General features: G+C 54.4%; 1 protein-coding gene across 2 annotated transcripts; it reads right to left on the bottom strand.

The window, feature by feature from the left end:
• Positions 1–894: 894 nt before the first annotated feature.
• Foxn4 (forkhead box N4) lies at positions 895–17,436 on the bottom strand. Of its 2 annotated transcripts, XM_041649323.1 has the most exons (10): positions 17,288–17,436; positions 16,621–16,709; positions 7,215–7,360; positions 5,304–5,428; positions 5,114–5,233; positions 4,748–4,875; positions 4,189–4,285; positions 3,853–4,060; positions 2,050–2,430; positions 895–1,151 (listed from the first exon to the last, which is right to left on the bottom strand). In XM_041649323.1, exons 2-10 carry the CDS (start codon positions 16,704–16,706, stop codon positions 895–897), a joined length of 1,548 nt encoding a protein of 515 aa, XP_041505257.1. In that variant the 5' UTR covers positions 16,707–16,709; positions 17,288–17,436. The 2 variants fall into 2 exon arrangements, with proteins under 2 accessions (XP_041505257.1, XP_041505258.1); XM_041649324.1 differs by lacking the exon at positions 17,288–17,436 and having other exon boundaries at positions 5,114–5,224; positions 16,621–16,706.
• Between the last annotated feature and the right edge of the window lie 302 nt (positions 17,437–17,738).

The following is a 17,738-nucleotide window of genomic DNA, read 5'->3' as shown; positions in this document are numbered from 1 at the left end:
GAAGGATGCAGATGCGCAGGGCTGGAGGTTCATGTCTTCCTGCCACTAGTGTCCCACGCTTGGCAGACAGGTCTCTGCCTTTTCCTCCTCAGCCCCTCAGGCCTTAGAGAGATCCTCTCCAAACTCAGTGTCCCCAGGAGTAGATGTGAGCCATGACTGAACGCTGAGAAAAAGATCTGGCCCAGCAGGAAAAAGGCCCAGTGCTTCCCAGAAGCAAAAGTGCTTGTTCATTCTCTGAATTGCAGGGCTGCGGGAGCCTGCCGGGGTCTGTCTGAATCACAGGGCTGCAGGAGCCTGCCGGAGCTGCCTGAGCAGGCTGAAAATGTGATTCGTGGTCACCAGGAAGTTAGGATTGCTGAGTGGTGGGGGATCTGCCAAGAGTCTTATTCCAGGGACCTCACCTGGGGTCATAATAAATATAAATAAATTTACACATGGTCCTAGTGGTCAGTATGGTCCTGGAAACTCCAGGAGTAGTGGGCAGGAGCCCATGGAAGGGGTCAACTGTCTCACCTCCAAGGCAGGTCCAGCCTTGGGCCATGCTCTGAGGCACCAGCAGAGGTTACTTTCCTGGGAGAACATGTGTGATGACAGCGTTCCCTCCTGAGTCTCTGTGATACACCACTGTGTCCCAAGGTGAGTGGTTAACCACCCAGGGCCTTCCAGCACTCTGCTAAAGAGAGCCAGACTTCAAGACCACGCAGCCCTGTCTCAGAACCTCCAGCAGAAGGGGAGGTGAGGTGCTTGCCACTCCCCCATATTCTGACTTGGGTGCCCCGGATGTGTCCCGTGGTAGCATGGGGAGAGCAGGAAGAACTAAGCATAGTCACTTCCTTGTCAACCAGCAGCCGGAGACACTGTTGAGGCCGCGGTGCCTTTCTCCAGGCCGGCCGTTCACAGCAGAGCTATGGGTTTATTCCCTGGAGTGCCCAGGTACTGAGCAGAGGTGGCCACCGCCGGCGCCACACTGTCTGGGGTGGAGTATGCAGCATAGAGACCGGTCACCTGCACATCAGGGAAGGACTGGTTGCTGCTGCCAGAGACAGGAGTCAGGCTTGGGGCCCCCAGGTCACAGCCAAGTGGGGAGTCTCCGAAGGCCCCCAGAGTCTCCAGGCTAAAGCTGTCTTCCTTCACCTCTTCCCAAAGGTTACCTTGCAAAGACAAAAAAAAAATCATTTGGGCAAACTGGCTTAGGGCCAAACAGCCCTGAATTCAAATTCCCTTAGGGAAAGAGGCAAAGATAGTGTGTGGTTTTGAGGTTTTGCTTTGTTACTAAGAGTGGAGAGGAAGTGGAGTTCCAACCCTGGTCTTCCTCCTACTGCTGTGTGTCCCTGGGAAAGCCACTTTAGTCTCTGAGCTGTGTCATAAGGTAGAGATGATCCAAACGCCCACCTCTGAGGTGAGACCAGAGATCATGAGTGGAAAGGATTGGGTTCTTATTGGGCGGCATCACCAAGATCAAAGCCACTTCCCCTTCCAGTTTGACTCTCTCTGGTCCAGGGAGAGAAGAGCAGGGAGGTGGCACATGCCATGCAACTGTGACAGATCTCTCGGCTGATTCTCCCTACTGGGGGACAGGACATGAGCCGGGCATCCCTGTTGGAGGTCAGGTGAGTTGGGTGCCTTCGCTGAAGCACACAGTACCCTGGTTGGTTCTTGGATGAGTCTGTCAACTCATTCTCTCACCTCTGACCTACCGAAGGGGGCACTGTGCCATAGTGTAACCTCCCCCTGCCAACTTAGCATGCGTAACTCAGAAGCAATTACTGAAAAAAGTTTGAATAGTAGGCTCAAATCCTAGATCTGTCAGTGAGTGGCCAGGGGACTTAGGCTGGTGATAATTTGACTTCTCTTTGCTTCAGTGGCCTCATCAGAACAAGGACATGAGATGGCAGGGCTTTGGGACTATAGCAGATCATGCCTCAGAAGCCCTTGGCTGGTATACAGCAGGAGCTTAGTAAGTGTTTAATATGTGGGGTGCAGGCAGACTGCTGCTGGGCCCCCATCTCTGGCTCCAACCCCATCCCACCCCCATCTCTTGCATCTCACCCTGGAGAGCAAAGTCCATGATGCTGGGGTCCAGGGCGTCCACCTCCATGTTCATGTCGGTGCTGATGTTGAGGAAATCTCCAGGAGGCCTACCCATGGCTGGCTGGGGGAGAGGCCCTGGGCTGGGTAGGGCATGAAGAGGGGGGGACTGGGCTGGTGCCGGTGAGTCTGGGGCCAGCTGTGCCTGTGCCTGGAGCTGGTGGTGCAGGGGGACTGACTGCAGGGACAGGCTCATCAGTGGCTTTGGTGGGAGTTGGGAGATGGTCAGGCAGCTGTGGGCCATTGTGGTGGCGTGAGTCAGCACGGGGGCCTCAGGTTCCCCGGGTTTGCCAGGACGCCGGCAGCCTTCCGGACGGTCTGAAATAAGCTTGTCCAGCTCCTCTGCAGACAAGTAAGAAATGTCACTCAGAAGCCCCTGCTGTCACCAGGCCCTAAGTGCCTGTGCCACCACCCATGTGAATTGAGCAACCGTCTTACGACTGTCTCCTCTTCTATGAGATGGCTATGGAGATGCGATGTCATCTCAAGCCATTAAAGGCAGGAGTGAGAGTTGCCATTAGATCCTAACAGCCCCTCCCCTCCAGATAGGACCTAACAGCACAGATCTGTGGCCCAGAGACTTGAACTGAACTCTCGCCAGCCCCTCGGGAGGGACGAAGGCCTCAGGAGACAGCCAGCTTATGGAGATCATCACTCTATGTACAGAAACAACACTGACAATCATTGCTGTGGGCTAAGAGCTGGATCCCTTTCCATGGGAATGGACAGAAGCAAAGGGCAGACATCACCCTTTTCTAAACAATGTGTGTGCACCACAGAGCACATGCCAAGGTCAGAATACAGTCTCAGGCATGGGGCTTTGCCTTCTGTCTTCCTTGAGACAGGTTATCCCGTGGCTGGCTCACCCTTCTCCACCACCCATCTTGCCAAAAGGAGCTCTGGGATTACTGATACGTGCTACCACACCTGCCTTTACCTGGATCCTGGGGATTTGAACTCTGGTCCTCGCATTGAAGTATGTGTTTTTCCCACTCAGTCATGGCCCCAGCCCCAGAAATCACTCCTGTTTGGACTCCTTTGTCTCTTTGGATGCAGCACAATGCTGATACTGGACCATAAAGGGCCTAAGATCTAGCTGGACCACTAGAGAGATGAGACTCTAGAAGGCCCAGGATCCCACAGCAAGCACAGGAGCCCTGGGATGAGTACTAGGCTGGGCCCTCCTGCCCTTTCTGCCAAACCCTTCTCCCTCTCACTCAGTGGAGCACTGCTGCCCCACCCCAGCCCTGTCACTTGGACCTGAAGTCACCACTTCAGCTAGATTGTCTGACCAGTGAGCCCCAGGGAGCCTCCCATCTCTCCCCAGCACAGGGCTCACAGACACATGGTGCCACGCCTGGCTTTTACATAAGATATTCTCTCTCTCCCTCCCTCTCTTCCCTTCTTTCTCCCTCCCCCTCCTCTCTCTCTCTCTCTCTCTCTCTCTCTCTCTCTCTCTCTGCCACATGTGTATGGGTCCCAGCAGAGGCCAGAAAATAAAATGCAAGTACCCTTTATCTGGAGCTACAGACAGTTGTGAACGGCCCGGTGTGGGTGCTAAGAACTGAATTTTCATCCTTTGTAAAACCGAGAACTGCTCTTAGCCACCCGGCCGTTCTCCAACCCTCTGATTATTTCAAACATCCATTCTGATGCCATCCTAGAACTGTGGAGTGAGATGGCAGATTCAACAGATTTCATGGTTCTCAGCTTTTAGATGGGGCAGGGAGCCCTGGGAGGCTGTGAGCAGTGGGCGGGGCTCACCTGGGTTGGCCATGCTGCGGTGGATAGCCGCAAGGTCCTTCCTCTTCCATTTGTGCATCTCCTCCTCCATTTTGTCGATGCGTGCCAGGTTCAGGGCCCACAGGCAGCCCTTGCGTGACGAGCCACTGGATTTGGTTTCCACCTTCTCGAAGCATTTGTTCAGTGACAGGTTGTGCCTTACTGAATTCTTCCAGCCATCAGGGGCCGTCTGTGGGGACACATGGGTACGCGGTAGGCCTGAGCTGTAGGGCTCAGAGTGTGGTTGAGTTCAGTGCAGAGGCCCAGAGGGGGAGGCAGGCGGCTCCAGCCCTACCCCACCCTGGTCAGAGCCCTCACCTTGAAGTAGGGGAAGTGCTCCTTCATGAAGCTGTAGATCTCACTCACCGGCAGGCTGCCGGTCTTGCTGCTCTTTAAGGCCATGGCAATCAGACAGCTGGGACCAGAGACGGGGCCACAAACAGGCCTCAGGTGACAGCCTAGGTCCCCTCTGCTGGTGCCAACCCCTCTGCACTCCTGGGCCTGCACCCGTCCCTTCCTGACCCTTCTCCCAACTCAGTCACTGCAGTGAGCTGAGAAATTACTCTGGCCTTTTGACCCCACTCCCATAGACGTCACCCAAGATGCTTCCTCCCCCACCCCATCGCAGAACCCCAAGATAAACACGCCCATTTCTGTGAATGACTTTTTTGAAACAGGCTCGGAGAGGCCAAGCCACACAGTCGGTGAGGATGGAGAACCAGAGAGTCTGATGCGGGGTCAGCTGGCCACATGGCAGGCCCTCCCAAGAGTGGGGTCCCGCCTGGGAGTTCCCTTGGGAGTCAGGTCACCTTTCCTATCTGCCTAAGATGCCCCAATGGCAGGCGTTGTGCCCTCCCTCTGGGTAGTCAGACCTCACCTGTAGGAGTAGATGGGTTTGGGGTAGTGTTTGGGGTGAGGCTCCTGAGATGAATGTACTGCCATGTGGGCTTGTGGGTAGGAAGATCGCGCTGCGAATGGAGAGCTGTAGAGGCCTGCAGGCGGGCACTTCACCGGAAGGGGCGGGGCCAGGCAGCAGAGAGAAAACATGGGGAGACAATACAGAGCGGAGTCACCAACCCCAGCCCAGTTTCTAACAGCAAGGTTTAAACACAGAAGATGCCCCTGTGATCCCAACAAGGCATGAATGGCGCAACAGCCTAGGCATGGAGGGAGCCTTATCCGTGGGAGCCCAAGGTGTAAGCGGAGCTTCAGAGAGTGAGTCTTGTCTCTGAGCCTGTGGTACCTGCTGGGACCCCAGGGGCAGAGGGAACTGGAGTTGGGTGGCAGGAGAATACAGGTGTGGCACTTCCTGTAGGCCCGACGATGACCGGCCTCCTATGGGGAACTGGTTCATCTGCTCAGCCTGGAGAGGACACAGAAGATCAGGGAGCGACAGTCACCCCCCTCTTTCCCAGCCATGTGGTGATACTTACCCTAGCTCTGTGGCCGCCTATGGGGTCCAAACCCAGCATGCCTCTGGGGGCCATGGCAGCTTGGCCACGGAGCTGGGGACGTGGGGTTGCACCCACATTCAGGTCTGCTGCCCCAGCCAAGGCACCTGTAGGAGGAAGGTACAGAGAAGCTGGAAATAGTGGCCACAGTGGGGGATGGGGGCCAGCCTCCACCCCATCACCAGGCACACAGCAAGTGCTTCCAAATCACTTTTCTGGAATGTGGTAGTTAGTAGTGGGGTTCCTATACCCTGTGTAATCTGGCCAGCCTCAGTGTCCCCATTTCTACTGACCTCTTATCTATTTACAAAGTTGTATGGTTAAGTGAGATGCTGCCTACCAAATGCTTAGCACGTGATTAGGCACATGATAAAATCCCGATTAACATAAGCCAATAGTGACAATGATGATAGACTACATTGGTTCCTGTCCTTTGTGAGCTAAAACACCAATTTATTTTTCATCTCCTCAAAAGCTTCATGTTCCTTGAGAACTCTAGATTTAGATATAAATACTTTTGTCTCCCTCTTCTTCCCTGAAGCCCTGCTAGTCTGCCAAAGATTAGGCTAAGAATAACAGATGTGCATCTGTTTCCAGTGCTGGGCCTGTGGCAGACATTACTAATCCATCACAGATTCTCATTGCACTGGCTCTAATCAAGTAAAAGTGACCTGTAAGAGGCTGTTAGGTTCTGGCTTATTTTACCATGTACCAAATTCCAACAGCTTTAAGATGTCTCCTTACAGGACCATTGGCTCCTGTAAGAATAGTTTTGTTCATGTTCCCTGAAGATGAGGAATCTGATCTGATCAGAGGGGCAGGTACATCCCAGTGTTGCATAGCTGTCTTCTGGAGTTCTATATTAGAGCTAGAAAACTGACCAGCAGGCTGAACCTGGCCCATAGCCTGATTTGTCTATAAAGTTTTATTAGCACACATCCATTTGTTTACATATAGTCTGTGGCTGGGGCGACATCAGTACTGAATAGCTTTGACTTATACGTTAGGAATTAAAAAGCTTAAAGTATTCTATTTCCAGCAAAGGTACGGCAGAGCACGCCTATAATTCCAGCACTTGGGAAGCTGAGGAAGAGGATCTGGAGTTCATAGCCAGCCTAGGGTATTAGGGAAACCTTGTCTCAAAAGTAAATATTTCCTGGTCCTTATGGGAAGACATAACATTTGCTTGAGGAGCCGTCCTGCTGGACACTGATGGCCAACTCTGCCCTTCCTCATGAGGAGCCGTCCTGCTGGACACTGATGGCCACCTCTGCCCTGTTCTCATGAGGAGCCGTCCTGCTGGACACTGATGGCCACCTCTGCCCTGTTCTCATGAGGAGCCGTCCTCCCAGACACTGATGGCTATCTCTGCCCTGTTCTCATGAGGAGCCGTCCTCCCAGACACTGATGGCTATCTCTGCCCTGTTCTTAGGAGGCAGTGGCTTCTCTGACATCGTTCTCATCAATGCTGTCTTCTATCCACTTCCTTTGATTACAACTTCCTGTCATTTTCGGAGCCCCTACTAGGTGCCAAGATTCTCTCAGAATCTTCTACAACAGAAGACAGTAGACTTGTTTTCTGAAGGGTCAGACAGCAAAGGCCTCACCAGCCACCTGGCCTGTTGTCTTCATTTTCTTACAACCTTCAGAAGATCTAACCCCCACTTTAACACCTGCCAGGACAGGCCTTGGCTTGCGCTTAGCCCACCCCGAGTTTGCTGGCAGTGTGAAGGGTCTGAGATGCCCCATGTGTCTTCTCTGGGGCTTGGCATATCACTAAGGAGGTGTGGACCTGCTCCCATGTTACAGATATGACCAGAGAGATCAGAGTGCCAGGGGCCTCTAGCCCTCAGCGGGCTGGTGGCCAGGGCCACCTACCCTGTTTGAGCCTACCTGGGTGTGGATGTGGCGCACCGGGGCTGCCCAGGTCTACCCGTCCGCTTGCCATCTGCTGCAGTCGAGGCACGTCCACAGCTGTGAGCCAGGACAGCGACTGAAGGTCCCCGGGGAGGCCATCATCACCCATGGGAGGCAGGAGCCTGTTCCAAAAACCAAAACCTCAAATCCAGAACTTACTGAGCACTTCCATGATGCCACGGTAGAAAACTCCACAACCTGGCTCATTTGAGGGGTCACCGTCCAAATGTGGGTACCATGAAAACAGTGAATATAAATTCCCTCATGCCGGCCATGTGAGACACACAGACACCCGGGAATTCCATCTTCAGTCTTTGGCCCCTCTGCAAAGATGGCTCACTCACTGTGAATACCTCAACACCCCCCAACTGCCAAATTGAAATTTAAACACTTCTGGTCCCAAACACTTGGATAAGGTATCTGCATACTGTGTCCCCTTTTCCATATGGAAAACCGAGGTTCAGTACAACGAATCACTTGGTCAAGGCCACTCAGCACAGCACAGCCTGCAGCCAGGGCTCTTTCCTCAGCAGGCTGACAAATACATCCATGAGGTGCAGATATTCTCTGCGAAAGATGCTGTGCTGGGCAGGAACTCCAACAAGGGGAGGACTCTGGGATCCCTGAAGTCCCAGGTGCCGTGTGGCCAACAGTTTTGTGGTGGCACCTTGAGTACTCTGTCCTGGGATGCCCACATCTCATCAGTGCCAGGAGCTGTCTGCTCTATCGCCAAGAGACTACAGCCTCCAGCCCACACACAAGTTCAGACCAGAGTAAGACAGGGGCTCGGGAAGAGCAGAGTAAGAGGGGACTTGTGCCCTGGAACCACAGCCTCTAGGTTCCTCCTGCACCTGTGGGGGTCCCTACCAGCCTCTCCCTCCCTTCCCATCTCTGCTCTCTTGTGTTTTAGAGCCACGGTTAGTGTTGCCATAGCTGCCACTGCTCAGTTGTCTTAGGCCTGGGCCATCAGCCCACGAAGCCACTATCAGGTGACTATTGGCTACCTTGGCCATTGGCTGCCTCATAGAAAAACAGGGCCTAGAAATCATTTGAGAACTAGCTGGTCCATGTCAGCGGCAACAGTTGGCCCGGCTGCTGTCCCCTGGTGGCCCATTGTGCCACAAACGACTGTTGCCCTGCAGCACGTGGCCCCCATTGTTCTGGGTCTCAGTGCTATTGTTTCTGTGGTTTCTGCCTGCCATCACTTTGGCCTGCTCATAATTCTATCTGACTGGCAGTCCTGGCCCTGGCCTGGGCCATGCCATCTGTCCCCTAGGCTCTCAGAGACTTTGGCGTGAAGGGAAGGGGTTGACCCCACTCTTGTCCTCACCCCACAGCCAGCCAGCTTCCCCAGGAAGGCTGTGAGAGCCCCATTCCTTCCCAATTGCCTGTGCTACTCTGTTTAGGACAGGGGGGTGGAGAGGTGCCCTGTTGTCTGCTCTCACAAGGTGGGAAACCCTGCCAGGCTCCAGGAACCTGCCAGGAGCAAATCTAGGAAGCGGTGCACAGCGGCAGAGGCTCAAGCTCGGGATTCTAATCCTGGATTCCCTTAAATCACTCTCTTTAACCTCTCTGAGTCTTGGCTTTAATCCGTAAATCACAGACAACTGTCCCCTGTCAAGCCTGTGTGACACTGGTTCCCAACAGGAGCCTGGTCTCTCTTGGGGCCATTAACACCAACATCAGCATCACAATTAAGAATAGCCCTGCTCAGAACCAGAAAACACACAACCCAACCAATGCCACTAACCTCTTCTACTTACTGAGATGCCCTTAAAGGCAGACCCCGTGCTGTCCCCATTTTACATATGGAGAAACTGAGTCCCTGGGCTGTCTGTCCTTGGGTCCTGAGCTGTCTCCCATGGAGTGAAGACTGACAGAGACAATCTCATAGGTGCCTCACCGCAGCAGAACAGGTGATGGGCGGGGTTGGTGCTGTCCCGGAGGTGGTCCCAACTTCCCTGTATTCTTTTGTCCACAGTGTGCCCAGCTGCCACCCAAACAGCCTGGACTCTGCTTTTCTGCCTTTGCTGTTCTCCGAGGGCCCGACTCTTGCTTTTCCTCCGTTCTGGAGACTATCCTACCATCCTAATTGCCTTCTGGGTATTTCACCACACAAGCCCCTCACTGAGCTCTAAAATGGTCCAGGAAGGGACAGCCACACCATGGTCCCAGTCTCAGCCAGGCCTGGTTCGGATCATTAGGGCTCCTGGCTCCTCTTGGATGAGTCTTCCTCTTTCTGCAGTTACCCCATCCATGCCTCAGCTCTGTTGACGTCTGCCCTGGGTGTTCCCCACCGTTCCTCAGCTGTCTACCCTAGCCCTCCTGGGGCTCACTAAGGACCCGGATCCCCCCCCCCCCCCCCCCGTGTGCAGTCAATGCAGGCTTTATGTACCCACGGGACTGGTAGAAACAGGCTGAGCCCAGGTCACTGACCCCAAGAAAGGCACGAGAGTGACAACAGAATCTGGCTCTGCTAGAGGTGTCCTCTGCCCCCATGAATTCCTTGTCTCTGAGTACCAGGAGGGCCACAGATAGAAGAACACCTTACTGTACAAACGGGGAAACTGAGGCTAGCACAGTAAAAGTCTCTTTGCATGCAACTGAGGCGACAAGGACTTAAATCCGGTTTCTGCTGTGCTTTTTATCTTCACCAAATGAGACAGTATGCAGCCACCTTTTGGCACAATTCTCCATTCTTGGGGGTCTGCTATTCATTTTAGGGGTCTGGGACACCCCTGTTGCCTCAGGCATGTAAAAGGCCATCTGCTCCTTCCTTTCCCCAACCCCCAGCCAGAATGTCTAAGTGTGTCAGCGCTGGTCGGCCTGGCCAACCCTGCCGCAGTCCCTTGAAGGGGAGCACTGTGGCAGGAGTCCGCTAGCTCCAAGCCCTGTCCCCTCCTCTCTTCAGCACACAGGGACCAGGAACTGATTGATGCATGGGAAGACGAAGGAATGGACTGTCCTCAGTGTCCAGTCGAGGAACACGTAGGGGGACCCCTCTTCACATGCAGAGTCCCCAGACTTCTTCCTCACAAACGCCTCTGTCTCCCCATTCAGAAGGCACCCATGCCCAGCCTCGCTTCCTCCCGGTGCTTCATAGAGTGTAAATATGGACTCCTGGCTTTGGGAACGACCTTTGGCTTCCTGCCACCAGACCTCAGAACACTTATTCCCTAACCGTGGTTTCCTGAACTGTAAAGGGGTGTGGGTGAGAATTGTGACATCTCAGACCCACAGAGCTGGTTTGGAAGGATGGTGGAGAGGTGGTTTGGGATCTTTCTTGAGAGTGCATTCAGACTGAGAGCAAGCAGCTATGACCTCGCTCCATGTAACTTTTCCCTCTGCCGGACAAAGATGGGATGTGAGAATAAAGAAGGCAGTGAAAACCTGGCCTGGCCGTGGGGCCTTGCAGGTCTGATTCTCAGGGAGGAAAAACCCTGGGGTCCTTGTCCCTGATGCCCACATGCCTCCCAGCTCCAGGGGCGCAGAGAAGAAAACACCCAAGACCAGCTCTTCCCACCGGTGTCCCTCCCCCCACTGCCCCTCCCCCCACTCTCCCTTTTGAGGCTCTGGATGAAGTCCTGGCCTCATGCTTCCTGTTGGGTGAAGTCATGTGCTTCTGAACCTTCTAAGCCTTAGTTTGCACATCTGAATAATGGGGATGACAGCCTTGGAGGCTAAGTGTCCTTTCTCTTCCTCCCAGCCCTCTAGTGGGGCAGCCAGGGTCTCTGCATCCCACTGACCCATCTTGTTCCCACATGCTCACCGTCCCGCCCCCCCCCCCCGACTACCGTGTCCCTGCTGCATAACAGCAGGGTTTTCGGGGTTGGGACTCGGGTACCTGCAGTTAATGCTCACCCCATGTTTCCTCTTACACGCAGGTGACTCCCAAACACCTTGTCCTGGGGAGCTGAGTCACCCTCTGGCTGACTGGGTGACCTCATTCTTACCCAGGAGTAGTGTGTGGTGGGCCCTGAGGGACACTGTGGGTCCCTGGGTGGGGTGGATGTCACTGCCCCCGCCTCCAACGACTACTTATTTTCTTTGGGGCCCTGCCTTTTGCTCACTCATAGGGTGCGCCTCTCCTTGCTGTCTCCGTGTGATCTGACCTCCCTGTCAGCACCCATGTCTCTGAACCCCAGAGTTAGTCCCATAGTTGTCTACAAACCTCTGTTCTCTTGAGCCCTGCTAGGTCCCCAGCTGAGGCAGGCACCACACAGTTTTCTGGGGACCCTGGCGGTCTAGAGGACTGGGAAGGCTAGGACAGGAGCTGAGCTTCCTACCGGGTGCAGGTAGCCCCAGGAGCCCCCACTACTGAAGCAAGAAACTTTGTCTTCTCTATAGGAAGAGTCACAGAGCCCAGGAGAGATCTCTGCACACAGTAGACACTCAACGTAAACGCACCCCTCTTTCCAGACATTCAGCTCCTACTCTCTTAGCCAAGCAGGGTGACAGACCCAGGTATCCCCATGGCAACAGTTCATCTTGATCTTACAGCCTGGCCCCCACCCTCCTGGGCATGGCTGGCGAGAAACTGTTACACAAACTGTTCTTGTCTCCAGGATTAAGCTTCTGAGGACTGTGTTTACCCAGCTTACATATCTTTTGTCATAGCTTTCAGACGGTTTACAGAAAAAAAAATTAAATGCTATTTAGCATGCTCAGAAATTCCCGGAAACACAAGAGAAGGCAGACTGTGGTATCATGTGATCTGAGGAGAGAGGCGGGTGTTGTGTGTGTGTATACATGCATATGTATGTGCATTTTGGGGAGTAGCATGACTGGGTCCCAGCAAGGCTACTTCTCTCCCTTGTCTAAACAGTAGCTGGGCTGCTATTAGTGTACTGACCTTGAGGATGGAACATGTAAAGGTGATGAGATGCTAGTGCCCCTGCAAGTCTACTCAGAGGTTACGAATGGTGGGTGGTTCAGTGCTCCACCCGCACACACAGCGCAAGCACAGGGGACACACAGTGCACACGCACAGCACACACACAGGGCATACACAGTGCACACACAGCACACACACAGGGGACACATAGCACACGCAGGGCATACACAGTGCACACACAGCACATACACAGGGGACACATAGCACACACAGGTGATACACAGTGCACACACAGCACACACAGAGGACACACAGGGCACACAATGCACACACAGGGGACACAGCGCACACATAGCGCACATGCGGAGGACACACAGCACACACACAGAGCATACACAGTGCACACACAGCACACACACAGGGCACACACAGAGGACACAAAGGGCATACACAGGGCATACACAGCGTACATACAGCACACACACAGAGCACACACAGCACACACACAAGGCACACACAACACACACACAGGGCACACACAGGGCATACACAGCGCACACACAGTGTACATACAGCACACACAAGGGACACACAGTACACACACAGGGGACACACAGTGCACACACAGGGCATACACAACACACAATGCACACACAGTGCACACACGGGACACAGCACACACACAGCGCACAAGGGGCTCTTGAACTATGCTGTATTTGTCTGCTCACCCATCCATCCAGTCAACTCTGAACCAGCCATCCTCTCCCCATTGAAGAAAACCAGTGTGTGCACGTGCGTGCATGTGTGTGTGTGTGTGTAGGGGCACTTCCCTTCCTAGATCACTTCCTTTTTTAGGGCAGACCCTGACATTTTGGGAAGTCAATGATCAGGGCAAGGACTCTCCTTGGGGTACCGTGAGTGGGTGTGAGCCTAGAATACACCAGTGCATCTTCCTTGTTCATCTCCGACTTTGTGGAGGGAACGTCTGGGTTCTCTGAGCTAAGTTCCAAAAGTTGAGGCAACTGCTCAGGATTTTTTCCCTTCTTCCTCTCCCCAAATATAAGCCTGAAGGCAAGGGCTGCCACCTAGTTTTCTTGTCTGTAGTTGGCGGTGGAGCCAGGATCATCCCTGCAAGGATAACGTGAGGAGTGTATTTGCTGGGACTGAGAAAGCACCTAGCCCTAGTACCCAGGAGGTATTAAGAATTCAGCACTCTGGGAGTGGACACCCCCGCCCCCCAGCCATTGATGCTCAAGGCTGCTCAGAGACAGAGCTGCACTCTGGCTGCTCTGGTGTCAACTACTAGGAATAGGAACTAGAGACTGCTGACTTCCAGGCCTCGGCCACAGACCCCTGACAGCTGGCCCAGAAGTGGGCCGTTGGCTGCAGCCAGCAACGCCCTCCGGGAATGTGGCCATTGATAGTTAACTAACGGCTAAACTAGCCCCAGGGGGATGGAGCACCAGGCAGCTGCTTGTGGCCTGCACAGGGCCCCAGAGGTGAGTGGATTCACAGCCTTGAGATCCAATCCTCAGAGTAGTCCCTGGAGACATAGGAGTGCAAATGAGAAACCCACAGACTTCTCCTGTGCTGTTATTCAGAGAGAAAAATGGGAGCTGTTGGAAGCAGACTCCCTGTGCAGAGCAACACAAATCCCATGCCAGGCGGAAGTCCTATCCCAGGCTGGCTCACCACCCCCTTGCCAGCCTGCAGCATGCACCCCCACACACCCAGCAGCCTGCTAATTGGTTCTCAGAGGTTCTATTTCACAGAGGATCAGAGAGGGTAGTAATAAAGTGTCTGGAGGGGGTCACACAGCAGCGAGGTAAGGTATTCTTTACCAAGGAATGTGGGACTAGGGGAACACTGATCGTGGGGTGTGTGGCAACTTCAGGCTTGAGTCCCCACTAGGCCTGTCACTTTCACGTCATCTTGCTAAAGCATTTACCCTGTCTAATCCCTGGATTCATTCCCTCACTAGGCTGGCACAGGAATGCTACCCTCGCAGGATGCTTTGGGGACAGCTGGTCACCACGTATGCTGTGGATCTGCTGCAGAAGAGATGATGGCCCGAGGCAGAGGCCTCCATAGTTGCAGTGAAGGTTGAGTGTTTTGCCGTCTGGATGTCTTAGCATCCAATGCAAGGGTGTGCGTGGCTGCAGGTGGAAAGGGTGTGCATGGCTGCAGGTGGGAAGGGTGTGCGTGGCTGCAGGTGGGAAGGGTGTGCATGGCTGCAGGTGGGAAGGGTGTGCGTGGCTGCAGGTGAGAAGGGTGTGCATGGCTGCAGGTGGGAAGGGTGTGCAAGGCTGCAGGTGGGAAGGGTGTGCGTGGCTGCAGGTGGGAAGGGTGTGCGTGGCTGCAGGTGGGAAGGGTGTGCAAGGCTGCAGGTGGGAAGGGTGCAGGAGGGAAGGGTGCGCGTGGCTGCAGGTGGGAAGGGTGCGCGTGGCTGCAGGTGGGAAGGGTGTGCGTGGCTGCAGGTGGGAAGGGTGTGCCGGGCTGGGCCCAGGAACCTCTGGATTCAGAGCTGACAGAACTGCACCTGCTTCTAGTCCCTGCTGCCAGCTGGTCAGTGAGAAGGCCACACCTGCCAGCCCCTCCGTGGGAGTTCTCTGTCTTCTCCTGGCTTTAGAATAGGCCAGTGCACAGGGCTGTAGGCAGTTTTTGGGTTGCACTGGCCTGGACATGTATCCCGAGCCTCAGGGGAGCCTCTGTTAGGTGACACATGTGGGTCCCAATTCAGATTCAATCTCCACACTCCCCACAGGCCCTCTGTGGTTCTGAAGCCCACACAGTCCAGTGTGGCCATGTCGGAAGCAGCAGTAACAACTAGTTAAACAGCCCAGCTCGGCAAGCTTTGTCATTAATCTTTGTGGCAGCCTAATTTTAATTTTTTTATTATTTGGGGGAACATTCATATCAGGGCACGTGCGTGGGGATCGGAGGACCATTCTGTGGAGTCAGCTATCTCTTCCCACCTTTTCCATGGCTTCCGTGGAACTTGGTTCACTAGCTTGCACCACGAGTGTCTTTATCTACTGAGCCTTCTCACTGACTCCCAGTCCTGCTCACTTTAAAGACAAGGATCTAAGACATGGGACTCAGCAGCAGCAGGCCCAGGGACTGGCATGTGCCTAACTAACAGTCTCCATCCTACCCCCTTTCCTGACCTTTCTGGACTCTATGCAGCGGGAACCAGAGTCCATGCCTTTGAGCTCTTCCATCCAGCCCTGGGGAGAACTAGGCTTGCAGGTTTTCCCCCTTGGAGGGCAGTGGTGGACCTGTCCGAGTATGTGCCAGGCCTGCCGGGTGTCTGTTAACTTTTAGTAGTTTTATTGTCCATTGTATTAAGCCAATGAGGGCCCAAAGGTGATGTGACCCAAAAGCATCATACCACTGGCAAGTGGCCAAGCCAGAGATGACTGGTCGGTTGCTATAGCAACCCCCGTGCTGTGGGTGCCATTTATTGTCATTTTACAGAAGAAGAAACTGAGGTTTAGAAAGTGCCAGAGAAGCTGGGTTCACCCAAGCCAAAGATGCTCACACACACCCCACCCATGATTATTTACCTCTAATAGCAAGTAGGAAGCCAGTGACATAGGCTGTGTGATGCTGGCCTCAGTTTCCTCACCTAGGTGGAGAGCTCAGCAGAGGCTGGGAATGGTGCATACAGGAACTGCCTTTGCACTTGGGCCAGGTGCCACACACACACACACACACACACACACACACACACACACCATCTTTGGCCTCTTTTGTGTCCAGAAGTAGCCTTCTAATTGGAGGCTGCTTGCTGCCTCAATAGGCCTGCTGGTGCCACAGTGACCCCAGGGCCACACAGCCCCTGGATAAACAGGGTTGATCTGAGGTGACAGCCCGTCCTCCCAGGGCAGCCCTCATCCTGGCCCCACTCCTCCACCAAGGCACCCTGGGAACCAGGTCAGGCTACTCCATCTCAGGGAAGAGAAGCTCACAGAGGACCTTGGCCATTCCTTCTCCTCCCTCCCAACGGCTGTGCACACTTACTGAGCTCCTCTCTGGGTGTCAGTTCTCTCATCGGTAAAGGAGGTTTTGTTTTGTTTTGGTGTTTGACTGAACCTCCGATGCCTTTCCCACAAAGGGACAAGGCCCATTAAGGCTCCCCGACCCTCACCTGAACTTTGGTTCTGTTTGAAAACTTTACTCGGGCTTCACTTCCAGAGCTCAAAAGAGATCCTGTGCTCATCTATCACAACAGCGTCATTTCTTTACAGGAGGAGAAAACAGGGGGCACTTGGCTTGCTAAAGATCACACAGGCTGGTTAAGAACTCATGAGCTCTGACCTACAACCTCCTAACACCTACGGAGGGTGGAAGCCAGTTTTCCCAGGACCCTGCTGGGGTCACTGGGTGGGAAGCTGCTGCTGTCACCAGGCTGCCCAAGGTCTAGCCCAGGCGAGACTTCCCCTTAGAGGGGACCCACAACTGCAGAGAGGCTCTCTGAAGTGAATGAAGACTTCCTAGCATCCAGGCAGCAGGAGCCTCGGCAACCACACAGACGCTGCAGCTCACCTGTATTCCTGCGGAGAGCGGTGGTGGCTGAGCCCCGAGCTTCTGATCATTCCCGACGCTTTGGGAGGAATGTCACTCTCTATCATCTCCTTAGAGGGGGAAAACACACACACACACACACACACACAACACACAAAGTTCCCATTAGCACTGATGTAGGCAGGCTGAGACCCACAGTTCCCCAGAGTCAGAAGCGACTCAAAATCCCAGGAAAATCTTATAGGAGTTTAAAAGCCAAGTGAAAAGAATGGGTGAAATTCCAACTTCTTTCAGATTCGAGGGGGAGGGGGAGTCCCTAAATGGAAACGTCAAGCTTTGGAAAGCGCTGGCAAAATCGAAACCCGAACTCTGTTTGCTTCTGAACCCCATCTCCACCGCTATTGAGCTATGATCAGCTTAAAAATGCACGCTCATCAGCAAAGTGGGACTTGATGGGCACGGAGAACCACCCGCGGGGCTCCAATGGTGGACGAGACTCCAGACACGCGCTCTGGGAAACCAGTCCACGCACCACACCATGCACCACGTTATCCAGCCGGCCACCCACAAACACGGCATTCAGTAAGATTCCCGGGGTACCCCTTAGTCCTCCAAGCCGGGCATGAACGAAGCAGGCATGAGAAGCTTCCAGTCCTGGATCGGACGGGGCGCGCAGCACCCGTGGTACCTGGAGCGGGTCCTGGGAGTGCTGGGGGCGGCGCTGCGACAGGGTGGGGGACTCCCTTGCGTTTGCCCCTCGCTGTCCGCAATTTGGCTGCCTTCGCAGCTCTAACCGTTTTTAAATTTCCCTCTCTGGAGCTGTCCAACTCTGAGCATGCGCGGTAGCGTGCCGGGGGGTGGGGGGGGTTGGGGGGCTGTTTTCTTTCACCTCCTTTTCTCCAGGGGTCAGTTACAGGGCAGGGTCAAGGGGATCTCAGCTGGCGAGTCCCAGCAGCTTAGCCTCGTGCGCCCCGGGGCTCCTGGGCCTCCTGGGGTGGGGCGGTTACGGCGGGGGAGGAGGCGGGGGCGGGGGGGGGGGGGAGGAACACACATACATACCCCTCTTTAACTTTGCGAGCATGCGTGCGGGATGATGGGCAGGGCTGAGATGCAGATGCTGCGAACAGGGGACCTGGCGG

Source organism: Microtus oregoni, unplaced genomic scaffold (assembly GCF_018167655.1).
Source record: "Microtus oregoni isolate MIOR12 unplaced genomic scaffold, Mior012 000003F_ref0000135, whole genome shotgun sequence".
Classification (NCBI taxonomy): domain Eukaryota; kingdom Metazoa; phylum Chordata; class Mammalia; order Rodentia; family Cricetidae; genus Microtus; species Microtus oregoni.
This window is presented reverse-complemented; position numbering and strand designations above follow the sequence as displayed.